Source organism: Humulus lupulus, chromosome 6 (genome assembly GCF_963169125.1).
Source record: "Humulus lupulus chromosome 6, drHumLupu1.1, whole genome shotgun sequence".
In the NCBI taxonomy this organism is placed as follows: Eukaryota; Viridiplantae; Streptophyta; class Magnoliopsida; order Rosales; family Cannabaceae; genus Humulus; species Humulus lupulus.
This window is the reverse complement of record NC_084798.1, coordinates 49,258,615-49,277,311: the sequence shown is the minus strand read 5'-3', so window position 1 is coordinate 49,277,311 and position 18,697 is coordinate 49,258,615. Positions and strand designations below refer to the sequence as shown.

At 33.0% G+C, this 18,697-nt stretch overlaps 1 protein-coding gene across 1 annotated transcript in view; it reads right to left on the bottom strand.

Annotated features, from left to right (window-relative positions):
- Nucleotides 1-17,237, bottom strand: part of LOC133785059 (COBRA-like protein 6) — a 34,867-nt gene extending 17,630 nt beyond the window's left edge. The window contains exons 1-3 of the mRNA XM_062224322.1: nt 17,174-17,237; nt 17,006-17,085; nt 13,392-13,836 (exon numbers count right to left, since the gene is read on the bottom strand). Coding sequence (XP_062080306.1) covers nt 13,392-13,836; nt 17,006-17,085; nt 17,174-17,237 — 589 coding nt within the window. The remainder of the gene's footprint in view (nt 1-13,391; nt 13,837-17,005; nt 17,086-17,173) is intronic.
- Between the last annotated feature and the right edge of the window lie 1,460 nt (nt 17,238-18,697).

Below are 18,697 nucleotides of genomic sequence, written 5' to 3'. Positions count from 1 at the left end.
CACATTTTACCCCAAAAATCATCATTACTCTCTACAATTTACTCATATTTGCCACATTATAATTAATTAAATTAATTTAATAAATTTAATTAATTTAAATTGACTATTTTAATACTTTTTTTTTGCTATAAATAAAGGAGTTTGGTGCTCATTTTTTTGGAAGGGGTTACACTACACATTCTACACTTTCAAGACCTCTCAATTTTCTTCTTCTTCATCTTCTTCTTCTTCTTCTTTTTTTTGGTTAATTTTCTATGTATTTTTAGAGGAACAATTTGGGGGTTTTCCTCCAAATTTTCCTAGTTATGTTTGTAATTTTTTTTGTTTGTATTTTCTATTCTAGTTATGAGTTTCTAATCTTTTTAAGATTATTAAGGTGATGATGAAACAATATGTAACTAGATAATATTTATTTTGTATGTTGATTTCCTATTTGTGCAACAAAGTTTATGGATTTTTCTTTTTCAAATATCTTCTTTCATCTTAAATATCTTGTATTTTTTATTGTTAGAACATATTTACACTTTGTTCTTCATTAGTGCAAAAGCATAATATTCTTTGTGTAAGATGTGTCATTAAATTGTACACATCCAATGCTTAGAACAAAAATATTATGTTTTGCCTTATAAATAATGTTCATTGATTTATGTGTTATTTCATTAGATTGATTTACACTAAATGCTTTGAAATTATAATTTTTAAAAGTGAATATTGATCTTATATTTTTATAAAAACTTGTGCTTAAATAGAATATCTAATTTGAAGGAAACGGTTTGATTAATTTCTACTATTACTAAAACTTGGGAATCAATGTACTTTTAAATATTATTGAACTTATATTTTGTGGATTCTATTATCTTAATAATCTACCTTCTACCATCTTGTTTACAATTATTAATTTAGTTATATATATTGTCTTTAATATCGTTATTATTATCTTTTATTTTATTTTTATTGTTACAAATTTTCATCAATATTTGGAGCTAAGTTAGAATTTATTAATCTTGATTTAAAATAGTTTTCTTTTTTATTTTAGACAACTCATTTGGGTTCGATCTCGTGCTTACACGAACACTATATTCCATATACGATTCGTGCGCTTGCGAGTAAAAATATTTAAAACATACCCGTTTTGGATCAATTAGAAATCAATCATGTGAGCGCCTCTACTTCTGAAGACACAAATCCCAAATAGCAATTAAAGGGCAGGTTACCAACTTATCTCAAACAAATAGAAGAAGATAATGATAAGCCACAAACAACACTTGACAAATTAGAAGAAGTCTGCATTGATCCAAATGACCCCGCCAAAAAATTTTTGGTAAATGCCCAACTGCCAGAAGCAGAAAAGCATGACCTCGTAAAATTCCTCAAAACATGTATGAGAACTTTCACAGGACCCCGCAAGATATCCTTGGTATTGATCCAGATGTCATGACTCACACCTTCAACATTTCTGAATATTTTCCTGCTGTTAAACAAAAACCATGCCGATTCGCTCCGGAAGTTAACCAAGCAATCCATTATGAAGTTGAATGATTATTAAGCATTGAGGGCATTGAAGAATGATTATACCAAGTTGGATTGCCAACCCTATAGTAGTACCCAAGAAGAATGGTAAGAAGCAGGTTTGTATTGATTATATGAACCTGAACAAAGCATGCTCGAATGACAGCTACCTGCTTTAAAAATAGACCAAATGATTGATGCAACGGTAGGATATGAATGAATGACTTTCCTGGATGCTTATTCAGATTATAATCAGATCCCGATGAAAAAAGAAGACATGATTCACACAACAAAGAGAGGCTTATACTGTTATAAGGTCATGCTTTTCAGGCTCAAAAACATTGGAGCTACCTATCAACGACTAATGAACAAGATATTCTCTGCACTACACACATCATGTAAGTATATATATATGTATGATATGGTCGTCAAGTCTAGATTAAGCACTACATACGTCTCAGATCTAACTAAATGTTTCAACGTCCTTGACAAATACCAAATGAAACTCAACCCCGATAAATATGCTTTTGGGGTAGCCTCAGAAAAATTCTTGGGTTACGTAGTTAGTAAAAGAGCTATAGAAGCTAACCCCACTCAGATCACTTCACCGTCTGAGATACAAGAACCGAAGACCGTCTGTGATGTTCAAAAGGTTACTGGGAAATTTTTGGCGCTGAGTAGGTTTATATCCTGCATGTCTGATGATGCTAATCATTTTTCCAGTGCATAAAGAAATCTTCAAATGCCGTATGGGGGGACGAACAAAAGCAAGCTTTTGTGGATTTGAAAAACCACCCAAGCAAGCCACCCGTCTTAAGCCCCCTGCATCCGCATGAAGAACTTTCTATGTACCTTGTTGTTTCCAATGTAGCAGCAAGCTCGGTCTTATTTAGAGAAGATGAAGGGAAGCAGAAGCTAGTATTATATTCTAGCCAGATGTTACTTGACGCAAAAACTCGATATAACATGCTTAAAAACTGGTTTTGGCTCTAGCCGCTGCTAAAAAGAGGCTGAAATAGTACTTCGAAGGACACCCCATCACATTGTATACAAATTACCCCCTCAAGCAAATGGTCAGCAAACCCGATCTGCCTAGACGATTATCTAAATGGGCCATTGAATTAGGGGCATATGACATTCAATTCCAGCCTCGAAAGGAAAAGAAGGGGCATGTGTTGGCTAACTTCTTAGTTGAAGTATAGTTGCTCTAACCTGAGACATTGCCCCAATTACAAACTATGGAGGAAGAAGGGATATAGAACATGAGCCCCGATGGAGCCTCCAATTCTCGTGGTGCATGTATTGGTGAAGTACTAGAAGTTCTCTCCTGGTTGAAAATAGAAGAAGCTCTCCGCTTCGATCACCATGCTACGAATAACGAAGTCGAGTATGAGGAACTAATATAAGGGTTATAATTTTCACAGAACATGGGCATCAAATGAATAAGAGTGCGCAGTGACTCACTACTCATGTTAAAACAAGTAGCTGTAAATTTTGACATGAGAGAACTTCGGTTAGCTAGCCTCTTGACGAAAGTTTCGGCTCTGAAATCTCACTTCCTACTCTTTGAACTCACTCAGATCCCCCAAGAATTAAACCAAAGAGTAGACACTCTAGCTAAAAAAACCTCCAGTAGCAAGTACACCCAACGTTTAGAAATCTCCATCAATCACACCTATGACTATCCCGAAGCTTGCACCATCTCGACATAACCTGATTGTTGGATCAACCCCATAATGCAATATATTTCCACTACAGAGGTCCCCCAAGACAAGAAAGAAGAAAAACCACTGCGCCTTAAGGCCTAGTGTTATTCCATCATTAATGGAATTCAATATATATGATCTTTTAATGGACCATATTTGCGATGCCTTCGGTCGATAGACGCAGAAGCTACTCGAAGAAATACACAGGTGGAAGAAGCCTCCCCCACAAATCCTTAACCGTAGGATATTATTGGCCTTATATGATGACAGAGGCTTGGGGTTATTCTAAGAAGTGTGACAAGTTTTAGAAATTTGCTCCAACGATTCACCAACCAGCTCAGTTACTGCATTCAATTGTTGCCCCATGGCCATTCACTAAATGGGGGATGGATGCCATTGACGAACTACCTAGAGCATCTTAAGGAAAATGCTACACACTTTTGGCTACTGACTATTTCACAAAAATGGTAGTCGCAAAAGCCTATTGTATCGTCAGTAAAGCAGACACTGTGGGTGTCATTTGGAAGCACATTATTTGTCAATTCGGGATCCCTTGGGAAATGGTCGCTCACAATAGGACACCATTTCAGAACGCTAAAGTGCAAGAGTTATGTGATACATTGCATATTATGTTAAGCTTCGCTTCTATGAGTTACCCCTAAGGCAATGGGCAAGCAGAGACTTCCAATAAGGTCATCTTTGCCAATCTACAGAAGAATTTAGAAGATAAAAAAGGTGCTTGGTTAGAAGAACTGCCAAAAGTACTGTGGGTCTACCACATGACTAAAAGAGCCTCGACAAGAGAGTCACCATATGCTATGGTTTACGGGACAAAAGCGATTATATCTGCAGAGGTGGGCCTACCTACACTTCACACCTAGATAGCCTTTGATCAAACCATCAACAATGTCCAGCTATCACACAACCTTGATCTCTTGGTTGAGTATCGAATGATTGACTAGATCAGGCATGAAAAGTATGAGAAGACTGCTGAACGCTAGTACAATAAGTGAGTCAACTCTTGCTCTTTCAAACTAGGAGAATGGGTTCTTTGACGAGTAACGAGCAACCAAAAGAAACTAGAACCCAACAAGGATGGCCCATATGAAATTACAGAAGCTCTGAGGAAAGGCTCCTATGTTGTTAAAGACATACAAAACAGACGAAAAGTATCATGCACGTGGAACTCTATGTCTCTAAAACATTATTATTGTTGATGTAATACAATGTACTATTTTTTAATCAATACAAATAGTAGGTCTTTTGCATATTTTCTCTATTCAAATATACAATTATAGTATTCTCTTTATTTCCTTTTCGTACAATACCGTTCAATTTAATCACGAGACGAATCTTTTTATGTAAATGAATCTTCAGAAGCCCTTCTGCTATCACATGGGCATGTACCATGTTTGCAGATCCGTATGTGACATCTGCCAATAGTAAAGATAAGTCACAAATTCTCTATAGTGCTTCTCGTGACTACCACAATATTCAATTATTTGTTTCACATTGTTTCACCTCGGTAATCATGTTACTACTCCATCTATATAAATAAAGTTATTAGCACAACCACTTCAACTACTCAAGTCACTTAATACATACATTGGCTCCACGAATGAAGCAACATAACTCCTACCCTACTTTGGCGAAATTGCAATCAACATTTCCTATTTACCTCCACAAGCTGAAGAAAACTTACGAAAGTCCTCTTCACCCAACCTCACAGGAAAATGTTGGCAGATGCCGCACCAGCCTCCTACATGCAGTCTATAATAATAGAGCCCTTGGGTTTTCCATTTTGCAGCCTAGTCTACTTTGACTAGGAAGGTTTGGCAATCCAAGCATAGAGGGCAACTTTCCAGCTTTCCAAGTCGCACCCTCTCCACTCTCTCCATTTATTGGCAGATCCCTTCCCTTAGGGTGGCTCTCCCCAATAAGAAATTATGCATGAGACACGGTATGGGTGTATTGGAAAGTTGAAGAAGCTACTACCTCCCCTCTGGGCTCTATCAGGGAACTAATCGCATGTGCCATGCCCAGCGAGCATCTAAGATTAGGTCATGCCCCTTAGCAGATGACAGAGAAGCGCGCACAAGCACACCTTCACTCGCTCCTCCTTGTTGAGCCTCCATCCCATGCTCATAAGCACTGTCGGGGCCCTTCGATCATGGACCCCCACAACACCTCCGCCACAGATGTTGCACCACACAGTCCAAGTTTGCAAGGAAAAAATTTCTCTTTACCCCCTCTAAGTTCGTAAGGAAAAATATTGTTTCTATGTTACTATTTTCAGTTAAATTTATCAATAAAACTCTTTATTTATCACTACAGTTTACTATACACTTTAAAAAATAAAGATAATTATATAGCACTATACTTAGTGCCTGGTGTTTAAATTTGTACAAATAAATTAACAGCATTATGAGGCCCATTCGATGAGTCTAAGATACTCCTTCGTGGCACTCTTTAGCTTCGGGTGACCTATTCCATATCGTTCACATAATATATAATATGGAATCCTACCATTCACAAGCTCTGACAATGCCCATGTTGAGTATAACCATTTAGGTCTCACGAATATGCGCCTAAAAAATGGCACCCTCACCCACTCTCAATGTTCACATGTACATTAACTCTAGTCAGAGGCTATACCACATTACGCACATACATTACACTCACTAAAATACCAACATAACTTAACTGGGCAACCTCTCCCACCACTTGTACGGTTATCAAGAGTATCTTTGGGCATATGACCTAAACAACCTATGAAATCTTCTATCATAACACGATAAATTTGCAGCACAAACTGAAATTGTGCAAAAAAACAAAAATGTATTCTAACATTAATCAAAATTTGGTTTGTATTAGATGTCTATCAAATTTACACTCCTGGTATCAAACGTAACAAATGCACAACCATGCTCTGTACAAAATCTTATACGACACCTTGATCACTGTTTCCACCAGTTGGAGATATGTCAGAAGTTGAATGCTCACTCGATTCCACTCCACCCCCAATATTTTGTGCTACAACCTTCACATCAAGAGATCCCTCCTGCATCTTCTCTTTACCATTTGGGTCAGCGGGGGCTACAAATTCCTCTTCATCTTCCTCTTCGATCGGGTTCCCACTGGTCAAGTATAAAAAATCCCAGCACATCAACATTTTGCTGCAACATATCCAAATGTTATTGCGGATATTCGATCGAGAAGCATCCAAGTTGCTTAAGATATGCTTCCACATCATAGTTTCCAATCTCAACTCCTACATCTACGCAATACTTTTCCAACATGACCCATTTATCTTCTGGCACCTGTTTGGTATTTCGTAGAACCTTGTCCAAACACTTTGCCATATCCACCTCTACAATGTGAATATATTTTCGTTCTGTAATCTCCTGATCCCTAATTTGTTGCCTGGTAGCCTCAACCTTAATCTTCTTAAACTTCTGCAACATGACCCCCTCTGATCAGTATAGCATAGTAATAAAAAAAAAGGAACTATGCCATACAACACATAAATCAATTACACCCACTTACCTTTAGTAACTCATTACGATGTTGCTCACTTCGTAATAGTTTCTCTTTTGTACTGCTCATATTAGTATGCAGACCTTCTGCTTCTTTCAGGATATTCTTCAACAACAACTCTGCCTTTAGCTTCTGGTTCTGTGCACCCGTTTTACCAAATTCTAAGTCCTCCACCTTCTTTTATCAGCCCTTTGATCTCCCTCCATTTGTGCACTCACTACGTCCTGTTGGAGGTCATTTATCTCTTTCACTAAACCTTCTATACGCTCCTCCTGCTTCCGACAAGTTTGTTGTCTCTCTAGCCACTTATTTGTCATGTCTAGCAGATCCTTTTTTGCTTTGTCTAATTTTGTTTCTAATTTACAGATGCCAATAATTTAGCGTCACTGGCAGCCACTCTAGCGTTTGCCTATGCTAAAGCTCCTTCCAATTTATTTATTACTCCCACAACTTCCAACACTTCTCCTCGACATCTTTTTTCTCCCTCCTCATCACTTCTAGCATGGGACCCAACTCTACCGCTTTCGCATTGTTTGCCAAAGTTATTGACTACTATTTTTAGGTCGTGGATGCACACAAGTAACTCTGCCACAAAGCATAAATAAGAATTTTTCATAAAAAATTGAACGTAACTATTTCTCAAACAATGCAAGTTAAAAACCAGCATCTACAAACCAAAAGACCCTTACCATCCAGATATGATCGGACGCCTGCTGCAACAAGTCACCCTGCGTGCTCAGCGCACCCAACGCCTCTATAGGAAAATACAGTTGACTAATATGCAACATGTCCTCTAGTACTTGCATCGATGAGGACATCGTTGCCTCAACTGCCTTTATTATGTTGCCCTCTGTCGCCTCAGAAAGCAATACAATTTTTTCGTTGTTTACTATTGCATCTGCTCCACTATGGCTTGTAGCAGATTCAAGGGGGTAGACAATGCTGGTACCACAACAATAGAAGAGGCAACGATAACACTATCAGAATTCATCACCGTGAGTTTTAGTTATAGAAATCGAGGAATCAAAGGCCGAGAAATCGGTAAGTCATCCCCATCTTCACCAAGATCACTTGGAAGAAAATGAGGCATCTTTATCACCAATGACCCAAGTTGATCTAAAAATGTGTTCGGGGAGACAAACACAGAGATAAACTTCAAAGGAGCTAGGTCAGGTTTTGAAGGAATCTCCCCTCATTATGTTAAAAAATAAACTATTGATGGGATCATAGCTTATGATCTTGACCCACCCTCAGAGCAGTTAGCTTCTGGAAGTGATAAAGTGGTAGCTTCCACTATCGAACAACTAACTTGGGGACATGGAAATTCTATATCCCCACCATCAGAAGGGATGGCACCAGAGTTGAGAGGTGACCTTGATTCAACAAGCATAGGTTGATCAGGCTCTGAGCATTGAAGCTCCATAAATATTGTCGCATCAGAACCTCCAATTTTTGTATCACGGGGCACGACAGCAGGAGTTTAGCTCTCACTAGACAGACCAAAGCTGATTTGTGGCACATGTACATCATCCCCAAAAGCATCATCTAAAAGATGCCTTTTCTGCATAGCAGAAGCTCAATGCTTGCCACTAGAACCTGAAGGGTGAACCTGTTGAGGACACTCACCCATTGAGACAACAGGGGCTGACGTTTGTGAAGCAGGACTTTGAGATAAAGCTTCAGAGGCTTTCACCTTGAGAGTGGAACCCCCCACTAACATTTGACAGCTTCTGAGGGGCGAACGATGATGTAGCTTTCTTAGTTGCCTCAGGAATTGACTTACCAGTTCCACCAGCAGGCATTTTTGCAAAACTACCAAACAACGCCTTTGAGGAAATAGAAGCTGCTGGCTTGACAATTTTAAACTTTGGTGCCAGGGCTTTCTCATCATTTGAATAAGCTTGGAAAAGTTTTCACTTCTTAGGATTCTCCTTGGGTAAAGGAACTTGTTGAAGAGGATGCACATATAGAACCTCTTTAGAAGACAGAACCCCATTTTTCAAACGAGAAGATCTACATGTTGAAGTGGAAGACGACTTGTCAGGTGATGCATTTGAGGATTGTGCCTACTCAGAACTTCCTTTCGTTTAGACATCAGGAGTAGGTTGTTGTCTAGTGCGTGCTTTGAAAGTCTCGGAGGCTCTATCAATCTCAGTGTCAGTCAGCGCCAAGGTGTAAGAGGTAGGAGGCTGCTTCAGGAAATCTCTCATAGATTTCTCACATATAGAAAGAAGCTTAGCTTCTGATTTATCACCCTAGAATGATCTAATTTGAACTGTGCTTCTATCAATCTTTTTTGAAAAACAAAGGCGAGTCATAATTTGTATACAATATGGATTGAGGACGACCCTGATACTTATAATTGAATCCTTTGACTCATGAAAAAACCATTTACTTGTTAACTGAGATTTTCTATTTGGGCTTATATCAACATTGGCCAGAAAAAATCTACAAAAGTACGTATAACAATTCAAAAGCTATCCTAAACCAAATTCAAGGGCGTAAAGCACAACGATAATAATGATTGACGAAAAAAATAAGGAATAAGATTAAACATAGCATGCACCTTTAATAAAGGTACTAGCAAGTGGGAAGACCTCCTTCGAGAGAAACCTCAGGTACCATTCCCCATCAACAACAAATAAAAAGTCGTCCCTATTTCTATTGGAACTGTCGAAGTCAGTAAAGAAGGTCATATCCTTCTTCGAAGACAGGTAGAACGTCTTCCATGGTCTGTTCTCTAAAGTTTTATTGTTAGACTTAGTAAAAGAGGCATAAATATCCTCCGCTTGGATATTCGCGTTTCGTAAGTCCCCGAGCTTCTGATCTCCCACGATAGTATGCACAACGTTGGGAATGAATGGCAACAGATATGCCTTGGAAGAAGAAACGATCAAGACTAGAATAGCTGGGAGTGGAAAATGAACCCACTCAATGTGTTTGGAGTTGAGCACAATTTCCCCTGGCTTCACTACATCTTTGTATCGCCATTCTCTAATATGTTCATAAAAAAGCATGCGAATTGAAACATTGTCAGGGATGTCGCAGGTGGTACGAAGGTGCTTGAACATGGATTGGTATCTTTTCATGTTGATTGTAACGGAGGGCGTTTTGGAAGACATTTTTTAATTAAGCAAAGAAATGTCGACGTTTGAAATTTTCTCTAAGAAATTCTTAGGGCAAAATGAAGAGTAAAGTGAGATGAGTTTGGAGAATCCTTTTCAGTTTTGTGCAAAGGTAGTGAACCATTCGTGAGAGCACGACAAAATCTGACTGGCCAATCAAGTTTGAAGTGATGCATGCCAAGCTAAGCGATGATTAGTTAACCATTAAATGCCCCAAATTTGAATTTCAGTCGAAAATATGTGTTAATCAAAGAGTCAACCCATGAGTTAAAAATTTATGTTTTATTTTCAATTTTCAAGCCACGGGCCGAGGGGCAATTTTTGGGCCCAAAATATTCGACACGAATTGTTTCCTTTTACCGGATAAATGAAACACATCGTTTCATGGTGTAGGAGGCGGAACAATTACAGAAGCTGGAGATCAGAAGGGGGGGGGGGGGTCCTCTGATTAGCTTCTGCATAAGAGAAATGCAAGAAGGCATTTAGACGGGAAAATTAGTTGGTCCGCCAATCGCAGGGAGATTTTCCTTATGATTCTTTACTTCATATTTTGTCTATAAATAGTTGATGATTGAATTCATTTATGAACTTGAACTGACTTAAGTATTAGAGTGTCCTTCTTGCATGAAACCTCATGCAACATAGCAGTCATCGAAGATTCAAGAACTTGATCAAAGAAGATTGTTAAGTTGAATTTTCGAGAAGGAACACTTCAAGAAATAGAAAGACAATTTTTTGACATCAACAATAAGCAATGTCATATATGTCATTGGTATCGGTAAGGGTATGCCATTGTTGCGGGTGACCATGCTTTCACCATACAAATAGTGGAGACTCTAAGCTCTAAAAGTTGTGATAATATATCAAATTAAATAGTCCAAGAATCTTAAAAGTAAGTGAAAAGACCAAGCAATGAAATTATAACATCTCATCTAAATTCGTATCTATGTATGCTAATGATGTGAGGAAGAAATAAAATGTAAGTCTATATCAAGTTCTTGATGATATTTGTTGAATCAACAAAGGACATTGACTAAAAATTTGTGATGGACATGTACCCTAATTTGCAATGTATTTAACCATTTTTGTTCCTGATTCAATGTTGTTTCTTTGACTAGTTTAATTTGAATAAAATATTTTGATCTTTATATTTCGTTTGAGATACTCAATTAAATATGATGAATATTTGTGGATGAAGTCTTTATTTTTAATAAAATGTTATTTGTTTTCTTGGTAATTCAAGAGTTGAGGGAGTTTTCTAATTGAATTGTAAAACATGATAATATTGTCATAAAACATGCCAATTGTGTTTAACATTCATAAACATCCAATTATATATATATAATATACAAATAGTATTGTTTGGTATTAATTTTGATTTTTTTTAATATAAATTTATTACTTTTGTAACTTATTGTATTTTTTTGAAAAATACAATATTTTGTTTAACATTTTATTTTAACTTTTGTAAAAATTTTATAGTATTAATTTAGAAAAATACAATATTTTGTTGAACATCTTATAGCTAATATATATAACTCTTGTTATTATTTTTACATATAAATTTAATTTGAAAATTTATATTATTAAAATTTAAAATTATTTCATAAATTATATACTATTATAGTTAATATTAATCAAGTTTGTTAAGCCTAATCAAATGCATCCCTAAACATGCACATATATTTTGTATCAGCTGATGCACATTAATTAATCGACTCGATTCATATATGATTACAACTTTAGTTATAAAGTGTTTGTGACATTACATAGACATGTCGTATCAGTGTTGGCTTTAAAAACACTCCTACATGACCATCGAAATAGAAATATTTAAGTTATATTTTGACAAGATAGTGGCATGTGTAAAATTGGCACAATAATTCTACTAAGAGCATTGATAATGAGCTATAATAGCTAAAAATATTAAATATAGCTCAAAACCTAAAGCAAACCAGATGTTTTAAAATACAAAATTTTTACCTCCTACTATTTATATACTAAAAAATATTATATTATTTTTTTCTCTCTTTTTTTTTTTTATAATATAGTGGTAGGTGCATAGAAAATGTCATAGGAGCGTTTTTTATTTTTGGCATTTGGAAAAATTATAATTAATTTTTTTTCATGAATGCGTAAATTATAGTTATAGCAGACATCCAACAAATTTTCGAGAAATTCCAAATAATTTATAGTACCCAAATCAGAGTTCAAATAGTTAATTGTACACATGTAACTAAAAAATTTTATACGCGTGGAAAACAAACTATTTGGACATTGTAAATTATTTGGATTTTTCTGAAAATTAGTGGGATGTCTGCTATAACTATAATATACAATGTCAAAAGAAGACAACTTAGTTATAATTTTTCCAAATACCATAAATAAACAATGATCTCGTAGGGGCACTTTCTATCCCCCTACTGCTATATATACATACATATATATATATATATATATTCTTTCTCTACTTGCAAAAATGAAAATCTTTAAATATTTATTCCACCACAAATAACATATATTTTATATATAATAATATATTTAAATCATTTATAATTTGTATAATATTAATAACTAGAAAAGATATATGAATAATTTTGATTAATTTAAAAATAAGATATATTTATATGATAACATTAAAATATGTAGAAATACTATTGATATTGATAGTAAAATATATTTTTTAAATGAATAACAAAAATTACAATAAATAATAATATAAATTGATATAAAAAAATAAAGAAGTTAATGTATGATGTAACGTTAAAATTAAAGGTAAAATAACAAAAAAAACTAATATTTTGGTAAAATATTTTAAAGAATAAAGTAAAGCATCTGATGAAAGTGCTCTAATACCAAATCCATGGGCTCTGAGGTTAGCTATTTTAGAGAGATCCCTTGAAATAACTATACTCCAACTACTTTTCAAATTAACTCTCCAATAGAGAGTGACTAATGAGCTAAAAAACAATCTCTAACTTTTTTTAAAAGTGACTTAAAAGTTGTTTTAAAGAGTCATTTTTGTCAATATCATTGTCTAAAAACTATTTTGAAAAGCCTCTTGAAAATGCTCTAACCAGATGTGGAGAGCTTTTTATTTTTTATTTTTAATTTTTTTTTATATTATTATAATAAAAGGTCTTTACATCGAGCTAGTTCCTTTATGTCTCTATTTTGTAGAATGAATACAGGGAAGAGAGTGATTGGAGTGCTTTTTTTTTTTAGATTTCACTCTCTATCATAGCTAAAAAAACTATTTCAGAGAGGAGCTTGGAAATACTCAAACCAAATGTAGGGGAAGCTTCTTTTTTTTTTCTTTTTCCTAATGATTTTATAATATTATAATGAAAAGTAACTTTATAATTATTTTAATTACATATTGGACATGCGATTGGAGCGAGATGAATAAAAATGACTCTCTAAATACTTCTTGGCTAAAAAATAAGGAGCCCCTCCGGAGAGGTAATTTCATAAGATGTTTAGAGTTGAAAAATGAAAGAGATTGTATACATACCAAGAGCTTGTGTGTATCGTCGACCACCATCTTGGGAAAACCTAGTAGGAGAGACTTGAAAAGGGTTTCCACAAGTGTAGCCAGGGAGACCAAGAGTGAAGTTTTCAGGCATATTTATGCCATTATTAGTAGCTCCAACAATCATTCTGAAAGAAGATAAATGGTTTGTGGGATCTTGAATGAATGAACCCAAGTATCCTCCTCTACAACAATTGGAAACTTGGAGATTGTAAGGCGATCCAGGCATGAGATCCACAATTTCTGGCTTCTTACCACAACAATGAGGAAGTTGTCCACCACTGAACTTGGCACAATTCCCTTGCTCTCTTGCTTCAGCTCCCCACATGTTCCATATTATCTCCTCACCTTTCCATTCCCAACCAACTCTCCAACCTGGCCTCTCCACGTGGCGGTATAATTGGTTGTTTCTAATTGATACTGTTATCTGAAAAAAAAATTCTTGTTATTTGAGGATTCACAAAAGAATATTTCTATTTGATTTTAGAAGGACAATAAAAACTACTTGTCATCAAATTAGCCTAAATTAGCCAATTCATTTCAATTAAATGACATAATTCTTTTATTATAACCGATATAATGAGGTTAATTACTCATCATTTTTATTTGACATGAAATTTCATTTTTCTAGTAGCGTTGTGTGCCTTATGTATGGTGTTTAAGTTTGTTCTTGGTGTTGTACTTGGAGTGGGAATATGCTTTTTCTCAACAAGGGTTTCAGGTAAATATCATATATATAACAAAGCTTATGGTGAATATTCTAATATTAGTAGGTCAATCGAAGAAATCTAAGCTGATATAGTGATGTTGGTATAAATATCTCTTCTATATAAAAAGTGTCTAGATAAAGGAAATCTTGGTTTTAATGGTTTTTTATTTTTTTCTATTAACTTTAACTAAATATTCTTATATTTAACAGTAGATTGTAAATAACATGACTTAAACTTAAATAAATAAATAATTAAACAAATTAAAATATGATGTTTTTAAGATATTTTATAATGATAATTATTTAAAAATAATAAAACTATACATTTTATAACTTAATTTTTTTTAATTAAACTTAATATTATATAAACATATAATATATAACATTTTGTTGTCACTGTCAAATTCAAAAACTAGAACAAACATAAAATTAAAAAAATAAAATAAAATAAATTAATTAAAATGTGATATTTTAAAGATATTTTAAATAATTAAATCATATTTATTTAAAAATAGTAAAAACATACATATCATTTTTTTATCTTATAAATTTGTGTGATAGTTTATTTTTTATCAAGTGATTGAAGCTCTTTTTCTTCATTAAATTCACCAAAGGACATTGCGTAATATATTAAAAACTAAAAATAGTTGATGTGTATATACTACTATCTACACTATGACTTTTTCTATTATTAATTTCTTTTTAAAGATTATTGTATTTTATATATATGTCATGTAACTATGTAAATATATATATATATATATCTGTCAATGTTGTATTTAGATATCATATATGTAGAGATTATTGATATACATATTTATATATATACTATAGAACTATAATTCATTCTATTTTCTCTTTTATATAATAAGTGTGTAGATAACGGAAATTCTTAATTTTAACAGTTTTTTATTTTTTTAATGTTAACTTCAACGGAATATTCTTATATTTAACAAAATATTCTTATATTTAACGGTAGTTTGTAAATACTTAAACTTAAATAACACAAAATAAATAATTAAAAAAATTAAAATAGGATATTTTTGAGATATTTTACAATAATAATTATTTTAAAATAATAAATAATTAAACAAATTAAAATATGATATTTTAAAGATATTTTACCATAATAATTATTTTAAAATAATAAATAATTAAACAAATTAAAATATGATATTTTTGAAATATTTTACAATGATCATTATTTAAAAATAATAAATTTTTTATAACTTAAATAAAATTTAATTAAACTTAAACCTACTTATTAGAATAATATCATATTAAACATGTAACATAATCTACTGTGAATTAGCAAAAAATTAATTTTTTTTAAAAAACTAGCAATAAACTTAAATTTAAAATTCATGTATAATATTTAATATTACATTAAACATATAATATATAATCTCTTGTTGTCACTCCTAAATTTAAAAACTAAAACAAACATAAACTTAAACAGAAATAAATAAATTATTTCATTAAAATAGGATATTTATTTCAAAATTTATATGACATTAATATAAATTTAATAAAAATCATTAATAAATTCTATAAATAAAACTAAGCAAAAATGCATATTGAACATTGCTTGTATCTAGTATATATATATATATTTAAAAAAAATAAACAATCAATCAATTTTTATTAAAATTATAAATAATGTTTATAATTTTAAAATTAAGCAAACGTACATTACAGCTTACTTCTACCTAGTATGTATATATATATATATATATATATATTTATATATGATGGAGATGGGGCGTACGTGTAAGTGGATTATTCTCGAGTGGTTTCATGTGCATTCATAGTACGCAATAGATTATGTTCTCTTTGGTTATATTGTAGAATTATTTCTGGTCAAGTGCTCGATAGAGTGATTAATAGTGAAAAGAGTAAAATGCATGGTTATATGATAATAATACAATTGTTATTTTGTAGTTATATGGTAACGTTATGGTTTTCACTCTCTATGAAGGTGTCAATAATATTGCATGGTAGCCCGATGAGGAATTCTAGGGTTACATGATATCTTGATGTAAAATGAAGATGAATAAAATTGATGAGAAAACACACAAGAGAAGACATTAATTTGTTGTAGGTAGAGCACTCTGAGTAGATTTATCAAGGCTCCAACAAGCATGAAGATGGTGGAAGGTGGAGATTGTTGGGTATTGACTCAAATTGCTTTCCTATTTTGGCTAATTCTATCATTAGTTTTTTATTTTTGTTTTATAAGTTATCACATAAGTTTGAACGAGTTTGAGTAACTATTAATTTGTATAAGATGAGTCCTATTGGCAATGAAACATATTTGGAATATTGGTGATGTGTGAGGAGAAAGATGAGAGGATTTTGAGGGGTGTCTTAGAGAGTGAGAAAAGAGACTCGAGTCAGGATCACTAGAGTTTCTAGGTATATGGGCTCTAATTTGTATTTTATACATTAATAATAAGTCTCATCCTATCGATGTAGACAATATATTACGCTGAGCTAAGTATATATTAATATTGTAATAATTCTGAAATTACAATAGATTGATGAAAAAATCATTAAAATTTATAAAAATAAAGGGCCCAATATTTGTATCGGCCAGCCATTATGTTCGAGTATATATATGTTTAATGTGTTGTTTTTGTGTTTGTCTGCTTTCACTCATGGTGTTGTTAACTTGTTAGAGTGGAAACATTCCTCTTCTATATTTGTTTCAATCATGGTGTTGTTAGAGTTGAAACAATTTTTCCAACACTACTAAATATTATATTCTTCAATATATAATAATTAAACAGCTTACAATATAGTTATCAGAACCGATCGAGAAAGTGATTAGTTAATTGAGTATTTTTTTTTGTCAATGGAAACGAAAAATTAATAAAATAAAACTCACGTCATAGGTATTGCCATTTTGAAGAATAAAATCCCATGTGATTGTTACATTACCATAAGGATCAAGTGGATCATACGCATCTGCAATATAATCAATTTTAAAATAAAATTAAAATAATAATTCAAGTATATATATAAATAATTCATGAAAAGGAAACGATATACTTACAAGAAGGTGAAGAAAAGGAGCCGATGAGAGAAAAGATGATCAAAATCAAGATCGCCACACCCATTGGACCTTTATAAACAAAGAAAGGAATTATCTCAGTTCTTAGATACCAAAGTTTCTACAATTTTCTTTCACATAATCTGTTTGGAGGAAAAGAAAAGAAAAAATTTGAATTGGTTCAGTCTAAGTATACCAAGACATAAATAAATGTGATAAAGAACCAGAATAAGAGAATAATTAAGGAAAATGGGGATGAGAAAATCAGATTTGCACTTGTAGTAGTTATGGTTAATAAGAGAAAATAAGATTATAATTATACCGTTATAAAACAGTTAATTAATACATGTGTTAGGTTTTAGTCACTGCTAAGCAATTAAATATTTTTAAATCTTTTTCCACTGTAATAATGTATGAACGAATATATTGTGAGATCCGTGTCATTTGGCTGTTATTATGGGAATTAGTTGTTTTTTGTATTTTTTATTATTTGAAATATTCTTCGATCTCTATTTATTTTATTTTGATACTAAGAATAAAATTTCCTTTTTATTATTGGGGATTTTTAAAAAATATGGCTTTTTAGCCATCTTTGTGCAAAAATATGAGAATTAATCTTCTTATAATATGTATGGAAAATTTTAATTAAGAAAAACTTAGCTTATGGGAAAACTAACTACATAGGCCAATTGAAATTTAAACAAAAACACAACGCACAATCAGGGGCACAAATGTAATCACTACAACAAATTTGATATACAATGACTCCCTACAATGTCTTACATCATTGGTGTAAGACATTAAAACTTATCAGGGGTTTTAAATGTCTAATGGTGTAAGACATTGAAAGTTTTTATTAATGACTACAATTGGAAGACATTAAAAATGGTGGAAGACGTTGGAAATAGGTTGAGAAGTGGCCAGGGGGACATCTAATGTCTCCCACTGGGAGACGTGGGACACGTGGCACGTCTCCCACTGGGAGACATTGAATGTATAGAGGGGTACATCCAACGTCTCCCACTGGGAGACGTGGGAGACGTGGCACGTCTCCCAGTGGGAGACGTTGGATGTACCCCTCTATACATTCAATGTCTCCCAGTGGGAGACGTGCCACGTGTCCCACGTCTCCCAGTGGGAGACATTGGATGTCCCCCTGGCCATTTAATGAATTTTGGGTCTTCTTCTTCCTCATAACACCAAACAGAGAGAGCACACCAAACAGAGAGCACGAAAGGGGCTGCGATTTTAGGGTTTTCAAGGTTAGTTTTTTTTAATTTTTATGAATTTTAGTTAATTATTTTGATAAAAAATCATAGGTTTAGCATTAGGATGAGTAATATACATGATTTTGTGTTAGTTTTACATTTTTATGCATTTTTTTCTATACATTGTTAGATTTATTTGTTTTTCCATGGAGGTTTTTTTATAGATTTAAGATTTCATAGTTTTTTTTTAATTTAACCTATCACATTGTATATATTTCATTATAATATATATGTTCATGATTTTTTTTAATTTTTATCA